This window comes from Nycticebus coucang, chromosome 2 (assembly GCF_027406575.1).
Source record: "Nycticebus coucang isolate mNycCou1 chromosome 2, mNycCou1.pri, whole genome shotgun sequence".
NCBI lineage: Eukaryota > Metazoa > Chordata > Mammalia > Primates > Lorisidae > Nycticebus > Nycticebus coucang.
This window is the reverse complement of record NC_069781.1, coordinates 7,594,430-7,618,934: the sequence shown is the minus strand read 5'-3', so window position 1 is coordinate 7,618,934 and position 24,505 is coordinate 7,594,430. Positions and strand designations below refer to the sequence as shown.

The following is a 24,505-nucleotide window of genomic DNA, read 5'->3' as shown; positions in this document are numbered from 1 at the left end:
CTTCTGTCCATTCTCTGACTGCTGATTACAGCTCGTGGGATCCCTCGCCCATTGCTCACAGCCTTGTCCCACCTCGTCCTGAACTTCCCCAGCCGTATCATATAGCCAATCAGAATGAGACCATTGGGTTTTTGAGTCCTTGGTTCCCGTGGCGAGATGTTTGTTAAACTTTGTGTGTGGGTCAGTCTTCCACTTGACTGCAAACCTTTTCAAGTCTGTAGGACATTCTCCATGATTGACACCCACCCAGACTGAGGGGACAGTTTTACAGATTTTGCATTGCCAAAGAAGTAGGAGTGTTGAACCCTAGAAATTTAGAGTTCTCAAGGATAAGTATTTTTTTGGTAATGTTTTTACTTCTGAATCTCAGATAATAGAAGTATAGGACATTGCTTATTTTAAAATACGGGAAGGACACAAAATGGAATAATTGTTTATTCCTTTCTCAGGTACTTGTTGAATACATGGCAATGTATGGTCACAATCATGGATCATACAAGGTCAGTCTGAAGTTGTGGCAGGTATTGGGTATCACCTGATAAGGATACCCTTTGTGGCAGCACCAGACTGGATGGCCCTGATCATGGCAAGTAAGACTTAGATGCCACCTGGTGTGATTCATTCTGTGTCTCTCCTGTTGTTACAATGCAGCTGCAGACACGTCATTAGAACCATGTGGTGTTTTCACATGTAAAATGTGGTAGTGTGCATTTATGACATGGAACTGCCTTATAGTGTATCACACTTAGTCTTTTAAAAATGCCAAGGGAAGGCTTAAAGTTTTAATACCTATTCTCAAATTGGAGCTAAATTACATTGCTTTTATAACCTTTTGGATATCTGGTCAAAAGGAGACAAGACTTTCTGTTTATGATGACGCAATCAATAAACCCAACACTTGTTGGCCACCTTTGGACCACCGTGACTGAGTGTAGCTTGGCCATGGCCCAGCCTCCCCCACCCTTTGTAAAATGCGGACAAGAATACAAAATAATAAAGCCTAGATTTATGATGTGAGTTGTCCCTTGCTAACTTTTCCCCCTAGTTTATTTGGTAACAGTCTGGAATAAAGACTCAACAGCCCAAGTGTTACTTACTGTCCCTGGACACACAGGTGGGCAGTCTGTACCTCACAGAGTCAGAACTTACGTTAAAGGCTGTTATCCCCAAGTATGGCGTTAAATTGGGTTAGGGGATGGATATTTTCACCAGAAAATGGACTTCTAAAAGATACAGCGTGGCCTTAAAATTCATGTGCAATTTTACATTGCCCATGGACTTTATGACCGCCCTGTATATTGGCCTTATGTGGTGGGCAGATTGTTTGAGCTCAGTTCAAGATCAGCTTGAGCAACAGTGAGACCCCCTCTCTACTAAAAATACAAAAAACTAGCCAAGCATCATGGTGGGTGTCTGTAGACCCAGCTACTCGAGAAGGTGAGGCAAAAAGATTGCTTGAGCCCAAGAGTTTCAGGTTGCTGTGAGCTATGATGCCACAGCACTCTACCGAGGGTGACAAAGTAAGACTGTCTTAAATAAAAAATTAAAAATACACCCTCCACTTAATGGGTCTTTCTGTATATTCTAAAATTAACCTAGGAAGGAAATTGAGGCACAGGGAAAACATTAATCAGCTTCACATTGTGAACTGAGCTCAGATGAGGAAACCTACCTGCCCCATCCTCCTTCCTCAAACTGGTAAATCATGGAAATCTAGTCATGTTGATCCAGTCTCAGCTTAATCACGTTTAACCTGATCTCTTACCTCTGGTCAGTGAATTGCTAACATGGACCCGCTTCACAGGACTGAAGATTCACTGATTTAGGACTAGTAAATTCAAACCTTCCTCACTCTTAGTTTCTTTTCTGAACGTTCTCCAGACCCATGAGACCACCTTCCTCGATCTGGTTCTCAGGCTGATGCAGTTTCTACTCTACACCAAATTGCCTCATCTACAAAGACTAAGCTTTCCAAATTGTTCCCTAATTAGGGGACTCCTAGGTGCCAGGGCTGCAATTTTCAAATAAGTGACTAGACCTAATCTGACCCCTGGGGACGTTAACAGGCCAGCTTCAACTGGGTGCCAGGTGCTTTCTAAGACTTGGAGCCTGGGCCACCCTAGAAGAGCCCCATTCCGGCTGGGGAGTGAGAGGCAGAGGGTCCTGCCTCAGACCTGCCGCTACAAAGGTATCCCTGCCTTCACCCTAAGAGCACCATGCCCACAGGAGCCCTGCCCTTTGTGGGCACATGCAGGTTGCACAGGACAGGACGTTGTCTCCCTCAGCCCCTCCTCCCTGGTGTCTGCAGTTCCATGAACCTGGGTAACAGAATGCGGTTCTGGGGCAGCTGGGTGAGGGGCCCGAGAGTCCTGCGTGAGACTGTGTTCTGTTCCAACCTGCACTGCCTCTGCTCGGCCTTCACAGCCCACAGCGGCAGGTTTCTCTCCCCCTGAAAAGATGTACTTACAAGTTTCACACATGAAATTTAATTACAAAGTGGCATCTATTTGCATTTATAAATAATCCCATTCTCAGCATCCTCCAAGGGGAAGCTAAACTTTCCTAGGTTGGGAAGTCGTGATTTAACATAACAAAACCAGTGATAAAGGAGTCAAAACATTTAATACAGCAAAGTTTGCACGTGATCTTGAATCCAGTAGAGAGCAGGCACTGTTCCTTCTGGAAGGGAAAGCAGAGCCAAGTACTGCCAAGTGACAAGCTGGAAATGCTTTCAAGACTCTGGCTCTAACAAATGTTCACAACATTGCTAAGACCATCCCTTGGAAAGGGCATTTCAGGCTTGTCTGTGGTGCCTGAGTATGTCCTATTGCCTGTCCCTTTATTTAACCACTGCACTGCCACTAGTAGCCTGGCTCTGGTCACCTGGCCCAAGTCTGACTAGTGTTCCAGCCATGTCCCCAGGAATGCCATCCTCTGAAATAAATGCCATAAGCTCGTGTGTAGGCTTGTTTACAGAAAAGATCTAACAGTGTATGTTACAATAATGGGAACAAAGAAACACACAAAGCCGACAATTTAGAGTCTGAGAAGTTTCTCATAATGTTAAAATCCATTTTAAATAAAGTTATCACATTTTTAATAAAACTTATTCATCCTTCCTTGAAACAGAAATACTTGAAATTAAAACATAATTTTTTAAAAATCATGAGCCCTGGCACTCTGGGAGGCTGAGACAGGCAGATCATCTGAGCTCAGGAATTTAAGACCAGCCTGAGCCAGAGCAAGACTCCATCTCTAAAAATAGCTAGGCTTTGTGGTGGGTGCCTATAGTCCCAGCTACTTGGAAGGCTGAGGCAAGAGGATCACTTGAATCCAAGAGTTGGAGGCTGCTGTGAGCTATGATGCCACAGCACTCTACCGAGGGCAACAGTGAAACTCTGTCTCAAAAAAATAAAAAAAATAAAAATAAATCACAAGCCCTGGAATGAGTGTGCTGGGAGCCTCAGAAAACTCTGGAGGCTTTGCATCCATGTCCATGGTCCTAAGGTCTGATGACTCCAGGCTCCAGGGCGAAAACAAAGCCCTGGAGAATCCCAGCGCCCTCACACAGGGAACCTTCCTTTCATCCTCTCCCGGGGAAAGGAGCTGGGAGGCGCAGGGAGGCACTGAGTGCAAATTCTTCAACTCGAGCAGACTCCCGGGCTATCAGTCATCGTAATAATAATCTAACTTGGTGAACACAGTTTTGCAGCCTTTGTCAGAGAAAACTCTCTCCTCCTTGGGGAAAAACGTCATCTCGTCAGCTACTCTGCTGATAATGTCCTCATCAATTTCATAGCCTCGGGCCTGCATTTCAACTCGGATGCACATTTTCAGGTGCTTATACTCCAGCGGGAGGAAGGGGACAAAATAATCAATGAGGTTCCGGTCAATTAAGCTGCTGTGCCAGAAGCCACCTGGGGAAAGAAAGAAGGTGCTGCTCGCCCACGTCCATCCACGCCCCCGCCACACTCTGTCTGGGGTGTTGCCTGCACCCTGCCCTCCAGGAGCTCCTGGCCCAGTGAGGCGGGGATGTTACCAGGTGAGCTCATGGACACCTCCATGTTGTGATACCTCTGTGATGGCAAAGGGCTTGGTGACTCGACAGAGTCGAACGGGACACCTTCCCCACACTGCCAGCTGGGGGAAGCCTCACAAGGTGTCCCTTAGAGATGGCAGGTGGGAAAGGTTCAGAGCAGAGGCAAAGTGGAGAAGGACATGGATTCACAAGCTGCCAGTTTCAGGAGAGTGACAGTGAGAAGGGATCCCGGGGAGACTACCAGCCAGGGCTCCTGACTCTCCTTGACGTGCTACAGTTGTGCCAGTCCCTGCAGAACAGTTGGGGGACCCAAACCAGACTCCAGAGTGACGGTGTGAAGACACTGCCAAGGCTGAGCACAGGGCATGGACTTCACCAGTGTCACCCACCCCAGGTGAGGACTGGCTATGCACCTGCCCAGGCCGTTGCTCCTGGTTTCCAGAACTCTAGAATCAGAACTTGCTCCTTTCTGAGATGACACAGTACCCCTTGGGTCATCCATGAACCAGGCTGTGTCTTCATGCAAAGTGTTTCCCTTTCACTTTGCTACTTAAATCTGCAACTCAGCTCCCTGATGTGAACTTCTTAATGCCTGAGGTTCATGCTTTTCATCCTCAACAGTGCTTTGCACATAGATGGTGCTTAGTATCTGGCTGACCAGACTGGGTGGAGGCTATCGATTGTGAACAGTGACAAGCAGGACAGCTCCCACTTCTCTGGAGCCCAGAGGGACAGCTCACCCTTGAAGGCCCACTGCATGCTGGGTGAGGAGACCCCACCAAACCAGTAGATAAACAACTGCAGACAGTGAGAGGCATCCAGGGAGCAGGTGGCCGAGTGGCCGGGTGGACAGGCATGGCCAGGTTACAGACTGCCTTTGAGCAGAGCCTGAATGATGAGAGTCCAGCCATGTGAAGGCCGAGTAGAGTATTCTGGCAGCACAAGGGACCCCACCATCTACTACTCACTCCCAAATCTGTCCCCTCAGCCTGAATGCCTCCCAGAGCTCCGCTGGAAGGTGACTACCTGCCCCCACATCCCTGCTCAGATGCCCCAAACATGTCATTACTGAGCACACCTGTCCCACAAACCCGCCCCTCTGCCCTCGGTTCCCCTAAATGGCAGCGCCCCCCTTCTAATCACTCCAGCTGGAACTTGATCCTTCTCTCTCATGCCCCATACAATCCTGCAGGACATTTTCCTGTTTCTAACTCCAAAATGTACCCAGAATCCACTTTGACCACCCACCACTGCCACCCTGGGCTCCTGCCCCTCTAGTCCCATCTCCACCCAGCAGCCAGCAAGGTCCTGCCAAGCCTGTCAGATGGGGCCACTGCCTGCTCAGAGCCCTGCAGAGGCACTTTCTGCACTTGGAGTAAGACTCCTGGCACACCAGGCTTTCCACCACCCGCACCCCACCCCAAATCTCACCTTCCCTCTCACCTCCCACTCCTCTCCTATCATCCTGGTCCAGCCACAGCAACCTCAAGCACATGCCTACTCAGGGCCCTCACACCAGAATGGAGGCTCTCCAAGGGCAAGAAGTGCTTCTTCGTGCAATGTTCTGGATCCCTGGACCCTGCCTGACACCCAGCAGATGCTCAGTCGGTATTTGTTGTATGAATGTTCAGCCACAACCTGAAGCCTGCCAAGCCACATCTGTTCGTGCCCCTGAATGGCTTTGTAACCTCCCACCATGCAGGTTCTAGGCAGCTGGCCTCACCTGCCACAGCGTTAGGCTAAAGTTTCTGTTTCCCATGCTGTTTTTGCCATGCTGAGAAACTACCCCACACGTTACAGTGTTTGTCTTTGCTTATGTACAAGTTTACATAAAATACCCCATACTAAAAAAATAAAATAAAATAAATACTCCACACTGTCCACTTGACCCAAGTATGAACTTCTTTTTTTTTTGATTCACAGTCTTATTTTATCACCCTCGGTAGAGTGCCGTGGCGTCACAGCTCACAGCAACCTCCAACTCTTGGGCTTAAGCAATTCTCTTATCTCAGCCTCCCGAGTAGTTGGGACTAAAGGCGCCTACTACAATGCCCGGCTACTTTTTGTTGCAATTCTCATTGCTGTTTTAGCTGGCCGGGCCTGGGTTCGAACCTGCCATCCTTGGTATATGGGGCCGGTGCCCTACCCACTGAGCCACAGGCACCGCCCCAAGTATGAACTTCTTGGCTAGTCTCTTAAATGAGACCTTTTGTTTTGCCACCTCAAGAACCAGAGCAAAGGCGTGGACAACCATCCTGCCCAACTTCAGCCAGTAAGTGAGACTCCCTCATGATGGCTCACCACCTTCCAGGCTCAAGTCTCCCGATGTTCCCTGGAAAAGCAGTGAGTTGAAACTTAAAAGCTCAGAATCGGGGACACTGACCAGGCCACATAGCCCCGGGCAAGCTGCTACATCTCCCTGCTTTTCTGTCTCTATCCTATCAGATTATGATGATGAGTAAATGGAACTTACAGGTAGGGCCTCCCACAGTGCCCAGCGTACAGCAGGCCCAGACACCATGTGGCTGTCGTTCTCAGGTAGTGTAAAGAAAGGGAGGAACCCAACAGGCCACCTCCTCCCCTGTGCAGCCCACAGCAGCCTTCTTTCTTCAACCACCTGCTTTTCTTCTACCAAGAAAATCATTTTGCTAAAGAAAATGAACTGATTTTTAAGATCTTGGAGATAAAGAATTGCTGTCTGTTTATATTTTGTTGTTTGAGACAGGGTCTTGCTTTGTTGCCCAGGCATGAGGGCACTGGCATGACCATAGCTCACAGCAACCTCAAACTCCTGGGCTCAAGGGATCCTCCTGCCTCAGCCTCCTGAGTAGCTGAAACTGTGCCTGGCTAATATAAAATTTTTTTGTAACAACGGGATCTTGCTATCTTGCTTAGGCTTGTCTTGAACTCCTGACCTTAAGTGATCCTCCTACCTTGGCTTACCAAAGTGCTAGGATTACAGATGTGAACTACCACGGCTGGACTAAATTTTTTTTTTTTTTTTTTTTTGCAGGATACTTGAATCTTTATTCAGCAAACTTTCTCAAGCCCCAGGCCCTTGTGATGACTGTACCCCAACCCCTTTCCCCCACAAAGGCATTTAGCTGAGGCCACAAAACATTACATACATTCACACACCTCATGAAAAACATCCACGGAAGAGACCCGGACTTTGATTGACCTGGATGGACCAGTGCCCACATTCACACAAACCCTGGCCCAGGGATATCCTCCTTGCAGGAGGCATTGAGGCACTGTTGCTGCACTGTGAGCCAGCACTGACTGATCTCAGGGTGTATGAGGAGTCAGAGGAGACTGTAAGGGGAAACAAGACTCTTCCTCAATGCCTGCCTTATTCTGAGCATCCATCCTTGGCTGATAGGGCTACCCTGAGAACCCACACCAGAAAATATACTTTTCACCATAGATGAGGGCCCTCACCCCTGCAAACATAAAATGTTTTGTTTGTACGGTCACCAAGATTCTCATATCTGAGACAAATGTAAGGAAACTTCTGTCTGCTCCACTGCTACTGCAGGCCTGGAGCAGCTTCCCAGGGCAGCCCTGGCCCACCATGATCCAGTACATGAAGGGCAGAAGGGTGCAGAGCCATGTCCTGCTATACCCACTGGTGGGAAGAGGGGGCCAGCTCCTTTGCTGTTTTCTGGGCTTGTTCCCCCAGCAGAGGGCCTTGGACTAAATTTTTTTTATTGCAGAGCCAGGGACTTGCAATTTTGCCCAGGCTGCCCTCAAACTTCCAGCCTCAGGCACAAGCCACCATGTGCCTTTTATTTAAACAGTACTTCTCAAACTTCAGTGTTCTAAAGTCAGCTTGAGCTTGTTAGCACAGCATCTCTTCAGAATTCTGACCAAGGAAGGGACTGGGAATTTGCATTTCTAATCAACTGCCAGGTGATGGAGAGGGAGACACTGATGCTTTAACACTTGGGTGCAGGATTGGGATCAAGGTGGGGTAACAGATGGCCCTACTTACTGTTCTTGTTATTGAAGACTGACAGAGACAAGGCATGCTCAATGTCTTTGAGCTTGATTTCTTCCCTCTGCTTTCCATTCCTCCAGAAATCTAAAGCCACGTCTGTGATCCTTTCTGCGCCAGCATTGCTGTAAGACAGTTCCAGTGATCAAGGACTAGGTTTCTCCTGGAGCCCCCAGGCTCAGGCTCAGGCCTCTTCAATCATGTCCTGGCCCTGACCTTACCTGAGAAACATGAAGATGGCTTTCTGGTAGGAGACCCCGTCCACCAGCTCGTAATAGTCTAGGAAGGGCTTGATGGCATCTATGAGGCCTGCGTGCATTTTATCCATTTCATCAAATATGAAGATGGACCTTGCGCAGGCACTCACGTTGCCTCGAATCCACAACTGTAACTGATCCTGAATTATAAGGGGAAAAGCCAACACAAAGTTCTTAGCAAGGGCTGTCAAAACAACTTTCTCCCACCAAGAACAATGGCTGTACTTTAATCAAAGCCCCACACTTTTTTTTTTTTTTTACTGAGACAGAGTCTCACTTTGTCACCTTTGGTAGAGTGCTATGGCATCATAGCTCACAGCAACCTCAAACTCTTAGGCTCAAGTGTTCCTCTTGCCTCAGCCTCCCAAGTAGATGGGACTACAGACACCTGCTACATCGCCCAGCTATTTTTAGAGACGGGGTCTCACTCTGGCTCAGGCTGGTCTCGAACTCCTGAGCTCAAGCAATCCACACTTTGATTATATTCCTATGCTCCAAGATACCGCATGGACACTGTGTCAGAGTTGCTGGTCTTTTATCATCATGGCAATGTCAACACATATCCTGTGTGCTCTAGTCTTCTCGGCAGGGGGCAGAGACCAAGTGATCCCCACTCTCATTCAACCCACAGGACGTCCTGGAGCAGGTTCTGCGACTGTCTGATGGGAAAAGCGGTGAGCACGGGCTCACTGAAGACAGCACTCACATGCTTTGGGATGAGCCTGGGGAAATGACACTCAAGTTCCTAGAACAATACCTGGAAATTTCTGAAATAAATTTGTCTAACCAGAAATATTCCATAAGAACATATTTGGGTACTTCTTATAATACTAAGCAATCAAGGTAGGGAGAAAAGACTTTTAGAAGCCTTCAGAAAATGGAAAACCTATTTACTCTATAGATTTTTTCCCCCTCACAGTGAGGTAGGGAAATTGGAGATTTGTTTTCTAAGCCTCTGAAAGTTACAATGTAGGTCTTAACCTACTATAATTTTGGCTACATGGTTACAATGTTCCAGGTGAGTATCTAATCTAAACACAATTCTGCTCTGTAGGTAGAGACTAGCCTGCATTTATACAGGAGGAACAGGAGAGAGTTGAAGTGGTTGCCTGAGGCTATGGGGGAGTCACTGTTTAAACAAGGATTCACTCAGACCTGCTGGGCTACAACTGCCAAGTTCTCCCCCTCTGCTATGCTGGTTGGCACCCAACAGCAGAGCACATGCACTGTAAGCACTATTCGCATAACACTTCACTGTGACCTCCCAAACCCACCAATGTAGTCACTGTTGTGTATCTTTTTCTATAGATTTGGAAACTGAGGCACAGAGATATTAACAATCTTGCTCAGGGTGGCGCCTGTGGCTCAGTCAGTAAGGCGCCGGCCCCATATACGGAGGGTGGCAGGTTCAAACCCAGCCCCGGCTGAACTGCAACCAAAAAATAGCCAGGCCTTGTGGCGGGCGCCTGTAGTCCCAGCTACTTGTGAGGCTGAGGCAAGAGAATTGCTTAAGCCCAGGAGTTGGAGGTTGCTGTGAGCTGTGTGATGCCACAGCACTCTACAGAGGGCCGTAAAGTGAGACTGTCCCTACAAAAAAAAAAAAAAAAATCTTGCTCAAAGCCAGGTATTAATGTTAGTGGAGCCACAATCCTAACAAGGATGACCAACTAATCTTGATTTACCTAGAACTTTCCCCTTTTAACCGTTTTTTTTTTTTTTTTTTTTTTTTTTTGAGGCAGAGTCTCATTTTGTCACTGTGGGTAGAGTGCCGTAGCGTCACAGCTCACAGCAACCTCAAACTCTTGGGCTCAAGTGAGTCTCTTGCCTCAGACTCCCAAGTAGCTGGGACTACAAGCACCTGCCACAACACTTGGCTATTTTTAGAGACAGGGTCTCACACTGGCTCAGGTGATCTTGAACCTGTGAACAGGCAACCCACCTGCTTCAGCCTTTCAGAGTGCTAGGATTACAGGTGTGAGTCACCAGGCCCAGCTTCCTTTTTTAGCACTATGAGTGCAGAATCCCAGGAACCACTGGAGAATTGGTGATGGTCACCCAGCAGAAGGAAAAAATGTATTCACACGGGTAAGGGATAAATATCTGACTGTTTTGCCCACATTTTAGGTCTGTTACACAGATCCTAAAAGGCAATAGTTAATTTATTTGAACATTTATGTAGCAGGAACCAGGTAACATATTTGACTGACAGAGCTCATTGAATTCTCATAAGCATCAAGATGTAATGAAGAACCTCAATCTCAGAGAGGTCAAGCAACCTTCCCAAGACTACAAAGCTGCTGGTGGCAGAGTTAGCACTCAAATCCAGGTGCATCTGCCACCAAAGGCCAGGCTATTCATCAGTGAGTTAAACTACACAAGCAGTTTGCAACATTTAGGACAAATGCTGTCCAAAGAGCTTTTTAAGTTGAACAAACCTAGTCCTTCTAGAAATGTTTACTCTTTCACAAAATGAGTATGGCCTTTAATTTAGATTATGTCCATACCTAAATTCTTTTTTTTAGAGACAGAGTTTCATTTTATTGCCCTCGGTCCAATGCCATGGCGTCACAGCTCACAGCAACCTCCAGCTCTTGGGCTTAGGCAATTCTCTTGCCTCAGCCTCCCAAGCAGCTGGGACCACAGGCGTCTGCCACAATGCCTGGCTATTTTTTTGTTGCAGTTTGGCCATGGCCAGGTTTGAATCCACCACCCTTGGAGCCAGCGCCCTACTCACTGAGCCACAGGTGCCACCCCATATCTAAAATTTTATGATACAACTTACTCAACTGAGTATCACTGGGCCTGTTTTCAGACACTTCCACAGAGCTTTCAGGATGTGAATATCCTGTGCATAGCAAACCCTCTGTAACTTCACCTCCCCACCTTTCAAAGGGGAACTGACACATGGAGCCATTTTCAGGGCTCACTCATTCCAACATGGAATTCCCAAGTCCCATCCCACAGCGAAGGACCTCAAACCCGGTGCCATCCAGGAAGAACTCCAAATGACTGTCCTTGCCTTGTATAGGGTGATGTTCGAAGCATGTGGAAAGTGCAGTGTGGCCACAAACAGATGGACATAATCACTGTTCAGACCACCCTCGTAAATATTCTCTGCGATGATCTTGCTGACAAAATTTTTGCCAGTGCCTGTCCACCCGTGCAGGGAGAGGGTGAGAGGCTTCTTGGGCTTTGGGTTGTTTATGAAACCAGACACAGCATTTAAGATGATCTTCTTTGCAAGGTGCTGTCCAAAGAGCTTGTTGTCCAGATCCTTCTGCAGCGCTGGGAAAAACAAAGCCAGTCAGGAGGGGGAAGAAACAGCTGGCAAAACGTAGCCACATTCTCAGGCCCACGAGAAAGCCAGCTAAGCACCTTGTGAAACGCGGAAGTATGGTGAGCTGTAATCACTTGGCCAAGAGGGGGACCGTGGTCCGGGAAGATCTCCCTTTGCCAGTCCTGCCTGTCCTAAAACCCTGTCGTTGCTCCTTCCTGAGACAGGCCCCGGGCTCCACTGCAACAACCAACAGTTTGCACCACTAACCCCTGCGTGGTTCCTCACACCCCAAGGCCAGAGCGCAGCCTGGCCCTCTCTGCTCGGTTCCGGAAGGGTCCCCACCATCCTTCCTATCTCCAGCTAGGAAGGAAGCTGAACTCTCTTGAGAGGAAGTTTACAACCTTTAGACCCCTATTTCTGTGTGGAGCAGCCCAACCTGCAGCTCGTCTGCCCCGGCCAAAGTCCGGCCTATCTGTGGTCGTGGCCAAAGAGCCAGGCCCCATCCTGCAGCCCGGACCGCTCGACTTCCGGGGACCGGTCCTCTCCGGGCTGGGCTCTGCCCAGACCCAGCCTTCCCGGGACCCTAACCCCCCAGCCCAGCCCAGCCCGGCCCTCATGACAGTCCCCAGCCCGGCGCCAGCCTACCCTCCCGGCTGAGGCTCCGCTTCTGGCCGCAGCACTCCGTGAAGAGGCAGTAGAGGCGCGGGTAGATGTAGCCGGTGAGGACGCCGGCCAGGGCCAGGCCCACGCTGATGGGCTCCAGCGCCCGCACCACCAAAGGCGCGAGGAGCAGCAGGCCCAACGCAGCCCGGCCCAGCTTCATACCCGGACCCGCGCCGCCCAGCGCGTTCTCGCGCTCACTGCGCGCACCCGTGCCACCGCCAGCTTCCCGCTTCCGGTTCCTCTCGTCGCGGAGGCATCTTTGTTCGGGGCATGTCTTCTTCCGCCGCCATAGGCTGCCATCTTTCTTCCGGGCAGAACCGTCGCTTGCGTGTGGATTCCGGCGAGCCCCTGTCAGCCATGGAGTTTTTAATGGCCTTTTTTTTTTTATTTTTTGAGACAGAGCCTCAAGCTGTTGCCCTGGGTAGAGTGTCGTGGCGTCATAGCTCACAGCAACCTCCAACTCCTGGGCTCAAGCGATTCTCTTGCCTCCGCCTCCGCCTCCCAAGTAGCTGGGACTACAGGCGCCCACCACAACTCCCGGCTATTTTTTGGTTGCAGCCCTCGTTGTTGTTTGGCGGGCCCGGGCTGGATTCGAACCCGCCAGCTCAGGTGTATGTGGCTGGCGCCTTAGCCAATTGAGCCGCAGATGCCGAGCCTTTAATGGCTTTTTTGGTGGTTGTTTGCGTGCGTGCATTCTTTCATTCATTGACAGTGTCGCACTTTGTCGCCCTGGGTAGAACGTCGTGGCGTCACAGCTCACAGCAACCTCCAACTTTTGGGCTCAAGTGATTCTCCTGCCTCAGCCTCCCGAGTAGCTGGGACTACAGGCGCCCGCCACAACGCCCGGCTATTTTTAGAGACTATGTCTCGCTCTAACACAGGCTGGTCTCCAACTCGTGAGCTCAGGCAATCCGCCCGCCTCGGCCTCCCTAAGTGCTAGGATTCCAGGCGTGAGCCATCGCGCCTGGCCCTGGTTGTTTGCTTTTAAAATAAAAGATTTTTTTTTTTTTAAGAAAAGTTTAAGGGCGGCGCCTGTGGCTCAAGGAGTAGGGTGCCAGGCCCATATGCCAAAGGTGGCGGGTTCAAACCTAGCCCCGGCCAAAACCACACACACACAAAAAAAGATCTAACATTGAAAAAAAAAAAGAACAGTTTAAGTTTTACAGAAAGGTTTAGAATAGAGTTCCCATATACCACCCGTGCAAAATTTCTCCTATTAACTAAAATCTTACATTAGTATGCTACATGTTACAATTAGTGAAACACTGTTGCTCTGTTATTACTAACCAAAGTCCATAGTTTATTCAGATTTCTTTACTTAATGTCTTTTTCTGCTCCAAGTTTCCACCCAGGGTACCACATTACGTTTAGTCCTCACGTCCCCTTAGACTCTTCTGAACTTTGATCATTTTGAGAAGTACCAGTGACATCTTTTGTAGGATGCCCATCTACTGGATTTTGTCTGATATTTTTCTCATTATTAGACCAGGGCTGTGGGTTTGGGGAGGGAAGACCATAGAGGCAAAGTGCTGTTTTACCAAGTGTATGCACCACGGACATGACTTACCACTGTGGTTGTTGACCTTGATCATTGCACTGAAGCAGGATTTGTCGTGTTTCTCCACTGCAGTTACTCTTCTCCCCACCTCTCCTTTCCACACTGCAGTCATTGGAAGGAAGTCCCTAAGCACAGCTCACACCTAGAATGGAGAGTTTTGCTCCACCTTGAGGGCAAGCCATCGACCCCTAGTTCTGTGTGGAGCAGCCCAACCTGCAGAAATTATTTGGAATTCTTCAGCATAGGATATTTGTCTCTTCTCCCCATTTATTGGTACATTCAACTATGTATATTAGTATGGACCCATGGTTATTTACTTTATACTTTGGGGGTGATAATACAAGACTATTTTTTTTCCTCATAAATTGTTCCCATGTTGACCATTGGGGGTTTCACTTGGTTCCTTGTGCTCTTTTGATATAGAGCCAGTATGTATCAATGTCTGTTTATTTAGGTTGGTGTTTTGTTTTGATCACTCCATTATCTCTGGCATCCCATGATACTCCAGGCTCATCCTGTGTATTTTTCTGCCTCAGTTTTTGAATCAGCCATTCCTATAAGGAGCCCTATTTCCTTTTACTAGGAAGTTTGAAGTTATAGTGAGCTATGACTGGGCCACTGTCCACCAGCCAGAGTGAGCCCTTGTCTCTAAAAGAATAAAGACAAGAAAGCAAGATCTAGGTGGTGGGTGTGCTCCTTGCTACTGAGCTGTCCTTTCTTTCAGGCCTTCTCAGATGACTGAGCAAAAGAACGTGTATATACACCAACCAGTGTACGTACACCTATCTGTGAACATTTCTCTAAGAAGCCTATCTGTACCTGTGTTAAGCTAAACGTGAGCTCATATGAACACGTCCAAGTCTAATGTATTACAGATTATTTGAGCTCCCTCTCCTCACTTGTCTCTAAATGTCCACTCCTGACAGTTGGAAATCTGGCTCCCACCACCCAGTGGCCACTTTTACACTGGGGCAGCTTCCCTTTCCTTGAGCAAAGGGCACTCTCCGACAAGCAGGAACTGTTTATCCTACAAATGTGCCTGTGTGCCAGGGATGTGCTAGACTCAGTTACCCTTGTGTGTTGTGAGATCTAATGTTTGTTAAAATAGTCTGGAAACATTTTTAATGCTCAACTTTCTCACATTGCATTAAAACAGTTTTGCACACTTATTATAAGCCAAACACTGCATACAGGGATCGCTCATTCATTCACAGCTTTAACGATTGCCTGTGTCAGATTATGGGCTATGGCCCAGGGATTCAAAGAAAAACTGAGGTACACCTGGCTCCTGCCTTCATTGAGCTTGCATTCTAGTAGAGAAGAAAAGATTCTTTGTTTTACAGATGAGAAAACTGAGGCTAAGAGGGAAAGGGATTTGCCTAGGTATACAACTGTGAGCAGGGCTCAGAGGTGACTTCAGATCCAAACCTCTGTAATCAATACCTGCTCTAAATCAGCAGAAGTCAACCGACCAGCTCTTTCCTATCCCTGCCCATGTAAATGCCTCAGGAAAAATGACAGGGTAAGTGGGAAGGGACTGACAGCTGGCAGGTTGGAGTATGTCTTTGACTAAATGAGAAAATCTCAGTAAATTCAGTTCTACATTTGAACTACCCAAACCCCAGGCTTTGAAAACATCTGATGTTGGTATAAGGAAACACAATACAAACAATAAGGTTAGATTCATCTCATATTTAATAATTCAATTCTTGAAGTGGTAAGAAATGTAGTTTTTGCTTTTTTTCTCTTTTAAAGAAACAGATAACTTTGTAAAAGTCAGAAAATGCCAGTATCCCTTTGTTCTCATCCTAGATTTTTCTGCTGTCAGCTGGACCTACCCTGAACAATCAGGAAGGATTTGTGACCCCCCATTTAAAATATGTGAAAGACGTGATTGCCTAACAAAAGCACTATCTAAAGGATGTCATCACACCATGAACACACAGTTGTTTCCTCTTGACTCAAAACAAATATTGAGAGGAAGTCAACATATTACAAACAAGATTTAATAATTCTCATGATAGAGTTTGCCCCCAAATAGGAAAACTAAATGTTGTTTTGTTTCAAAAAGTTACAAATTTAGTGCTTGGGTAATCCAGCAGGTAAGCAGCAGGACTAATTCGAGTCTGTTTTTGAAACTGTCTGCTAGCATACAAGCAGGCTTCAGGAGAGAGGGGGAGAGACAGACAGAGGGAAACGGAGAGAGAGAGGGAGAGAGGGAAGGAAGGGAGGGAGGGAAGGAGGGAGTTAAAGGTGCTATTTACATCACAGTCTGCCAGTCTCAGTACCGCCTGTTCATCTTCTTGAACTTTTCATAGTGATAGTCGTCAGTGGCCTTCTCATTAGCAGGGCGTTTGCGGTTAGGAGGGGACCCTGGGAAGGAAAAGACCAGAGCACGCTATTTGCCATGCTGGAGCCCAGTGCTAGGGAGACCATGGCTGTCTCGTTCCCTGCAGGCACCCACGTGCTCCATCTACTGCATTAAGAATACAGCAGAGCCTCAGTAAATACCTTGTTTATGAGTAACTTTTATTTCTGCTTATTAAAATATTTAAACTTCTTAGTGTCTACTGTGCTTGCTAGCCCAGTGGGTCCTTAGGGCAACCCAAGAAGTAGGTTCTATTACTATACCTATTTTCTAGATGAGGAAACCGAGACTTGGAAAGGGGAAAACACACATTCAGCGTCTGGAGCTTGGACTGGAACTCAGATGCCTGGGTTTCAAAGCTGCAGCTCTGCCCCTGCCCAGCCCCACTTTGCCTCCACAGGCCCCCCAGAGCACTGACCACTCTGGGAAGCCCCAAGACGTCAGGGTACTCACGCTCAGGCTCTGGCTTCTCTGTGTCACCCACTCTCAAGGGTCGGGCTTTGGGCTCTTCTTTGTTTCTCCGTATGGGAGCATTGAGCTCCTCATGATAAACTGGACCAAAAAAGACCAGAGGACACATCAGACAGAGTATGAGAGGTTCCTGGGGACCTCAAGCCAAATAGGGGAAAGGCGTGGGGCCGCATTCCCTGAGAGGCTCACATCGGTTGTGCTGCACGTAATTCACAGCCATGTTGGTAGGCACGAAGGATGTCTCACTGTCTTTCTTCTTATTCTGCTGCTCTGCCAGTAGACGAGCCTTGGCATCCTCCGTGGAAATGATATTTTTTATTTTAGCACTATGGGGAGAAAGAAACCACACCACATATGAGACCACAGCATCTTCAGTACTCAGGTGGAATTGAGTGGTGAGGCTGGCAGCCCACACTGCGTAAGAAGCAGCTGTCCCAGGGCACAGTTCTGTATGGTTCACCAAGCACCCTTGAAGTCACATTCTAATGGTGCTCTCACAGCCACTGAAGAACTAGAATTGATTTTCCTCTTCTGATCAAGAGGAAATGAAGTCTCAGAGAAATAAAGTGAACTGCCTAAGGTTCAAAGCTAGTGAGAACAGAAAAGAGGGAACCCAGAAGTCTCTCAGTTTTCTCTGTACCCCAGGATGATTCTGATCATTGTATTTCTTCCATGACAATCCCCCTTACAGATATTCTGTAGTTAAAATGAAAGGAAAATCATGGGGGTTGGGGGGAGGGTGAGCTTTAAACATGGCTCCTGCTAGAAGAAAACAGAAGAATAAAGGGCTTGATTAGGACAATGGAACAGCCGTGAACAAAGGCTAAAGAAACAGTGGTTAGGGTCCCTTAAGTCTCCTCAACTCCTCTGACCAAAACTTCAGAGTAATTCTTGGTGACAACCTGCTGGAGCGATTCCAGTTTATATTAATCAGTTCCCAAGGACACAGGGAAGAAACTGTGTCTCTGTAACTTTTAACTGGACAGTAGAGAATTCTTCCCTCTGCCTACAGGGCATGAAACATACTCAATGCCAAGGTCCACTTCAGGGATGCCGCTCAGCATCTGGTTGGAAAGCATTTCCTCGGTCTTCTTTGCTGAGGAAACACGGATGTTTTCGGGAAGTTCATAAAGACAGTCCTCTGCATTCTTTGGTTTGACCTTCTGTTCCTCATGTTCCACAATCCCTTTCCTCTTCTTCAGCTCTGTCTCAATGTACTTCATCCTGAAATGAGAAACCTACAGGGCTCAGGGAGAAGCAGGAAGCTCACAACAGATGCCTCCCAAATCAGTGGTTCCTGACACTGGCTCAGAGACAGGTGATGGTCCATGAAGAAGTGAGAAAAATGAAAACAACTTAAATTTTTCATTAAGTTAGAAATTTTCAACTTAAAACACCAACCTATATAACGAGATTACATCCTACTTATCTATTGGTGTTATATAAGCTTTTTTTTTTTTTTTTTTGCAGTTTTTGGCCAGGGCTGGGCTTGAACCTGCCACCTCCAGCATATGGGGCCGGCGCTCTACTCCTTTTGAGCCACAGGCGCTGCCCATATAAGCTTTTTTGAAGACAGAAAGATGGCAGCTGTTTAACAGCCTTGTCGTCAAAATAAGAAGTAGGCCAAGTCTGTGTTAATGCCTGCAATGTTTGGGGGAAATGGAATTAGCCATGGAACCTAAAATCCCAAGAACTACCCTTTTAAAGAACTTACTTTTGTTTTAGGGTCTCACTATGTTGCCCAGGCTGGTCTTGAACTCCTAGGCTCAAGTAATCCTCCCACCTCAGACTCCCAAAGTACTGGGATTATAGGTGTGAGCCACCATGCTTGGCCACTTTTAAAGAACTTTTAAGAGGTTTTAAAAGTTCTCAGGCCTGGGAGACAGGGAGAGAAGGGCCAACTCTGACACCTTTTAGAAAATGTTAGAAATGTCATTTGTAACTAAACATTGTGGACTCTGACTGGAGCCCAGCTCCAATCACTCAAGGCCAGACAGACTGACACTCACATGTCTGCATCCTCGTCCCTTCGGTTGGTTTCTGCAGAAAACGAAGTCCCCAGGTGAAGGTCTTCCTCTTCACTGATCCTGAAGGAAGAGAACAACGAGGCAGAGCTTTCAAGTCACAACTCAGCAAGGCTGGGTTTTATTTTCTAAGGAAAAAACAAGGACACAACAAAAAAACTATAATATCCTGTTGATGCCTGGGAGAAAATATACAATATGGTATGATATGTAAATAGAACTAGAAATATATGCAAAGTGTTGGCCTCCGATGACACTTGTGAGGAATGAGTGGCTAAAACTGTCTCTTGGTAACTGCTCCAGGACTACGTAAAGGTGCCAAACTCCATGGCTGTTCAAGTCCTTTATATAAGATGATGTACACGGTGTATTTGGATATAACCTATGTACATCCTGCCATATAGTTTAAATCATCTCTAGGTTACCTATAATACCCAATACAATGTGAATGCTATGTAAATAGTTATTGTACTGTAGTCCTTAAATTTATAATATTTTTTTACTATTTTTTTTTTGGCCAGGGCTGGGTTTGAACCCAGCACCTCTGGCATATGGGGCCGGCGCCTTACTCTGTTGAGCCACAGGCGCCACCCTACTATCATATTATTATTTTTAATTTTCTTTTCTTTTTTTGAGACAGAATCTATGTCACCCTCAGTAGTGCCATGGTAACACAGCTCACAGCAACCTCAAATTCTTAGGCTTAAGTGATTCTCCTGCTTCAGCCTCTCTAGTAGCTGGAACTACAGGTGCCTGCCACAATGCCCAGCTATTTTTTGTTGCAGTTGTCATTGTTCTTTAGCTGGCCCAGGCCAGGTTCGAACCCGCCAGTCTTGGTGTATGTGGCTGGCACTGTAACCACTGTGCTAGAGGCACCAAGCCAAGTTATTTTTAATTTTTTATGAATATTTTTTCTCTTTTTGTGAGACAGAGTCTCACTTTGTCACCCTCAGTAGAGTGCTGTGGCATCATAGCTCACAGCAACCTCAAACTCTTGGGCTCAAGTGATTCTCTTACATCAACCTCCTGAGTACCTAGGAGTACTACTTTTATTTATTTAGAGTCTCAAGCTGTTGCCCTGGATAGAGTGCCGTGGTGTCACAGCTCACAGCACTCTTGGGCTTAAGCAATTCTCTTGCCTCAGCCTCCCAAGTAGCTGGGACTACAGCCACCTGCCACAACGCCTACCTATTTTTCGGCTGTACTTGTCATTGTTATTTGGCAGGCCCGGGCTGGATTTGAACCACACCAGTTCCAGTGTACGTGGCTGGCGTTCTAGCTGCTGAGCTACAGGCGCCGAGCCAGGGACTACTATTTTTAGAGACAGGGTCTTGCTCTGGCTCAGGCTGGTCTTGAACTCATGAGCTTAGCCAATCTACTTGCCTCGGCCTCCCAGAGTGCTAGGATTACAGGCATGAGCCACTGCACCCGGCCCAAATATTTTCTATCTGCATTTAGTTGAATCCACAAATGAAGTACCAGTAGATATGGAAGGCTGACTGTATTTTTATTTTTTAAACTTTTTGTAATTGTGTTTTTTTCTTTTTTTTTTTTTTTGAGACAGAGCCTCGAGCTGTCATCCTGAGTAGAGTGTGTGGCATCACAGATCACAGCAACCTCCAACTCCTGGGCTCAAGCAATTCTCCTGCCTCCACCTCCCAAGTAGCTGGGACTATAGGCGCCTACCAGAACTCCTGGCTATTCTTTGGTTACAGCCGTCATCATTATTGTTTGGCAGGCCTGGGCTAGATTTGAACTCACCAGCTCAGGTGTATGCGGCTGGCGCCTTAGCTGCTTGAGCTACAGGCACCGAGCCTGTAATTGTGTTTTTATACAAAACTTACACATGGGTTTGTAAGACAATCACAGGACTCTACCTACTCAGCTCTAAGCTAACTTTTTAAGAGTTTTGGTCTTCTTTTTTTTTTTTTGAGACAGAGCCTCAAGCTGTTGCCCTGAGTAGAGCGCTATGGTGTCACAGCTCACAGCAACCTCAACTCCTGGGCTTAAGTGGTTCTCTTGCCTCAGCTTCCCAAGCAGCTGGGACTACAGGCACCGGCGAAAACACCTGGCCATTTTTTGGTTGTAGGTGTCATTGTTTGGCAGGCCAGGGCTGGATATGAACTCACCAGCTCCAGTGTATGTGGCTAGTGCCCTAGCCGCTTGAGCTATAAGCACTGAGCCTTCTTTTGGTTTTAATTAAGATACTCTTTACAAAACACAAAGGCTACCTCAAGATAGCCTATTAAAATTGCTGCTGTAGACCTCTGTTCTCTGAGGGCAAACACACTGGGGCAGGGATAAAGGTGAGTTTGCATCTCAGCCTATTCTGCACTTACTTATCTTTGCCCCTTTCCTTCAGTTTCTTCATATCCACCATACCACCTGTCTTCATTTGAAAGGGATCATCCTGCAGAAAACAAACGCAGCGTAGAGGAAGCATATATACAAATGGCAGTGGATTTTTTTTTTTTTTAAAGCACAATCTCTCAACTGGAGAGCAGCCACAGGATGAACTGCCAGAGAAGACTCCATAACTTACTACTAAAGTGGTCTCTTCTTGTATCTTCTCTCCCACCAGCAGGGCCACAGCACTAGCAAAACAAAAAAAGGAGGGGAGGGAGAGAAAAATGGCACAATTCAGAGATGAGGAGAAACAATCAGGAAGTCTGTAGACTGAAACATTAATGCAAGAGGGAGAGTTGTGAGGGGCAGGCAAGAAAGCCAGCTGGAGAAGTCCATTGGAATAAAACAGGGCTCAATAAACACTGTAAATATTGTGGGTGGAGCAGGGGAGGGTGGTGAGTGAAGTGGTACACTTTCCTGCAAAGCTATTTGGCATTATATTGGCCTAGAAATATCATATCTAAGATTTTTGCCATCAGGGAAAATGCAGCTAAAGACAAATGTAAAGGAATATCTACTGCAGGGCGGCGCCTGTGGCTCAGTCGGTAAGGCGCCGGCCCCATATACCGAGGGTTGCGGGTTCAAACCCGGCCCCGGCCAAACTGCAACCAAAAAAAAAAAAAAAAATAGCTGGGCGTTGTGGTGGGCGCCTGTAGTCCCAGCTACTCGGGAGGCTGAGGCAAGAGAATCGCTTGAGCCCAGGAGTTGGAGGTTGCTGTGAGCTGTGTGAGGCCACGGCACTCTACCGAGGGCCATAAAGTGAGACTCTGTCTCTACGAGAAAAAAAAAAAGAATATCTACTGCTGGGTGGCGCCTGTGGCTCAAGGAGTAGGGCGCTGGTCCCATATGCTGGAGGTGGTGGGTTCAAATCCAGCCTCGGCCAAAAACCACAAAAAAATAAAAAATAAATAAAAAAAAAAAGAAAATTAACCATTTAAAAAAAAAAAAGAATATCTACTGCAGCCTTGGTGTTTAAAATTCACAAAATGACCTACATGTCCCAAAGTTGGGGATTTGTTAACAAATTATGGTACATACATCTAGTGCAATTTTACTACAGGCCATCCTTGTTAGATAGAAGGGGAAAAAAGGCCACGGTATGGGTGAACGCCCATAATATCATAGCAAGTTGAAAATAGCAAGGAATAAAGTACATATAAAAGAGACAATCTTTACAAAAGGGCGGGGGCGGGAGGAGGGAACAGAATGGAAGAATATTTAATGTTAATGCTGGTTATCTCTGGATGGGAAGCATTATTGGTGCTGTTCATTTTCTCAATTGTACCTTTCTAAAATTTTCAAACTCTTAAGGATTAACGTGCATTTCACAATTAATCGGATGCAGTAAGAATGCGAGTAGTGACCTGTTTCTGTACCTCTGGAGCATACCCTAAGACCACATGGCTGGGGGCATGTCCTTTGCAAAGAACGCCAGTCCCCTCTTCGGGCAGTACCGGCAAATAGAAGCAGCTACGTCTGAGAAAATATTTGTGACAGGGACCTGGGCGGGGGCGTGTCTGTCATCCCCGCTTCTTCTTCCTCACCCTTCTTCCGCGGTACCCACCTCACCCCGTTGGGCCTCTTCCTCAAGTTCTGCACCTCTCTGGTCTCTTCCAGTTTTAATCTAAAAAGAAAATGGCGATGCCTAGGTTGAGAGACTCTCAGCGGAGCCCAGAGCCAACAGGCAGCTTCCAGGGCATCCCTGCCCCACTCGCTGCTGAGATGCCGGAAGAGTGGTCCAAAGGGCGACGCCGCGCCTAGATCCACTGGGAGTCAGATCCACAGCACATCCCGGGGGCATCTCTATCAACTACTGTGCGGCCTTAGGCGGGGCGTCCTCATCCCTCAGGAGTCTCAATTTCTTTGCCCGCAAAAGAGACAATAACCCCTGTCAGTGAGTCCCTCAAGCCAGTCTCTCGGTTCCTGCCTCTGGAAACCCGGTACCAAACTCACCTAACCTCCTCTGAATCCTGTTCATCTTCCTCCGACTCCGAGTCCGCTCGTCGCCGACGGAAAGTCTTCCTGGTGACAGGCATGGTGGCGCCGGCCCCACGGACCAGCCGCCCACCCTCGGCACTGTGGCCCAGGCTGCTTCCGGCGCGCCGCAGTGCGGTCAGAGCGCCAGCCCCGCTTGGCCCCACCCCAAACGCACAGCCCGCGTGGTCACGGCCTCCACTCCCGTGACGTAGCTTCTCCTGATTGGACTGCCTGGGAGGAGGGGCGCGGTCGGCCAGACCCACAACGCCGCGCTGCGCAGCCTAAGGGGCGCTTGACTGACAGGCGGCGGCGGCGCAGTTGCTACGGCAGGTGAGTGCGGGGTCGCAGCCGGCTGATTCTTGGGGCTGGGCCTTTCCGAGCAGGGACGACCCCAGCCCAGCCCTGCTGGGTGCGCCGAACGTCGCGGCCAGGTGAGCGCAGAGCGGGACCCCCTGGCCGCTGCCGCCCCCTCCTCTACTCCAGTCGGGGCCTATTCCAGCGTTGAAAGTATGCGCGTGGCGTCTCTGGGCGCTGATTTTTATTTCCTCAAGCTTCTGTGCCCTGACGAGCATTTTTTCCTTTAGGAACAAAAGATGACCACTTCTTTGCGGTGGTGAATTAAGTCCCAACGCCGACTGCCCCGCAAGTAAAGGCCTCCAGCTTCTCCTCAAGTAGAGGCGCGTCTGATATTTTGAAGCCACCGAGGAGGGGTTGAGGCCAGACGGCTCCTCTTCGGGGCTTGCTGGCCGCCTCCCTGGACCTTCACGGGTCTTGTTTTCCTCCTTTTGTCAGGAGAGCCGTCGCTCTGCCCTCCGCCCTTTCCACCCTAAAGATGCTGTGAGGATAAAGTTTATTTTGAGAAACAGGTATTAGCAAACGCTTAGAAATAACTACATGCATAAATGTAGGCTTGTGGGACTTTTAGGAACCCCTGAAATAATAGTTTTCCTTTTCTTTCTTTCTTTTTTTTTTTTTGTAGAGACAGAGTTTCACTTTATGGCCCTCGGTAGAGTGCCGTGGCGTCACACAGCTCACAGCAACCTCCCAACTCCTGGGCTTAGGCGATTCTCCTGCCTCAGCCTCCCGAGTAGCTGGGACTACAGGCGCCCGCCACAACGCGCGGCTATTTTTTTGTTGCAGTTTGGCCGGGGCTGGGTTTGAACCCGCCACCCTCGGTATATGGGGCCGGGGCCCTGTTCACTGAGCCACAGGCGCCGCCCAGTTTTCCTTTTCTTAATATGAGACTCTTTGCTTTGAAATGAGTACTTCTTGTTCAGAATTTACTATGTGGCAGGCGCTAGGCTAAGCATTATGTCAATGAATTCTCCCAGCAATCCTATGAGGTAGATTTAGTTTCTCATGCTACAAATGAGGATGCTGAAGCCGGGAGGAGCATAGGCGTCCTCAGTTACACAGCTAAGGGGTGGAGCAGGGAACAGTCGCAGGCTGCATGGTTGGCGACGGACTT

The 24,505-nt window shown here is 48.0% G+C and overlaps 3 protein-coding genes across 7 annotated transcripts in view; 1 reads left to right on the top strand and 2 right to left on the bottom strand.

The window, feature by feature from the left end:
• Positions 1-99: 99 nt before the first annotated feature.
• On the bottom strand, positions 100-12,535 carry TOR1A (torsin family 1 member A). Of its 2 annotated transcripts, none has more exons than XM_053559904.1 (5): positions 12,216-12,456; positions 11,313-11,578; positions 8,258-8,433; positions 8,034-8,161; positions 100-2,679 (listed from the first exon to the last, which is right to left on the bottom strand). In XM_053559904.1, exons 1-5 carry the CDS (start codon positions 12,391-12,393, stop codon positions 2,621-2,623), a joined length of 807 nt encoding a protein of 268 aa, XP_053415879.1. In that variant the 5' UTR covers positions 12,394-12,456; the 3' UTR covers positions 100-2,620. The 2 variants fall into 2 exon arrangements, with proteins under 2 accessions (XP_053415879.1, XP_053415873.1); XM_053559898.1 differs by lacking the exon at positions 100-2,679 and adding an exon at positions 3,070-3,917 and having other exon boundaries at positions 12,216-12,535.
• A 2,933-nt stretch (positions 12,536-15,468) lies between these two features.
• Positions 15,469-23,198, bottom strand: C2H9orf78 (chromosome 2 C9orf78 homolog). Its single transcript, XM_053559911.1, has 9 exons — positions 23,014-23,198; positions 22,625-22,684; positions 21,197-21,248; positions 20,994-21,064; positions 18,640-18,717; positions 17,657-17,854; positions 16,820-16,956; positions 16,613-16,711; positions 15,469-16,164 (listed from the first exon to the last, which is right to left on the bottom strand). Exons 1-9 carry the CDS (start codon positions 23,094-23,096, stop codon positions 16,073-16,075), a joined length of 870 nt encoding a protein of 289 aa, XP_053415886.1. The 5' UTR covers positions 23,097-23,198; the 3' UTR covers positions 15,469-16,072.
• A 56-nt stretch (positions 23,199-23,254) lies between these two features.
• The window catches only part of USP20 (ubiquitin specific peptidase 20), a 55,478-nt gene continuing 54,227 nt past the window's right edge, over positions 23,255-24,505 (top strand). For 2 of the 4 annotated variants that reach the window (XM_053559823.1, XM_053559789.1), the window contains exon 1: positions 23,255-23,367. The gene's annotated coding sequence lies outside the window, so the exon portion shown is untranslated. Of the gene's footprint in view, positions 23,469-24,505 lie in introns of all 4 variants that reach the window. The other 2 variants (XM_053559815.1, XM_053559794.1) reach the window with 2 other exon arrangements.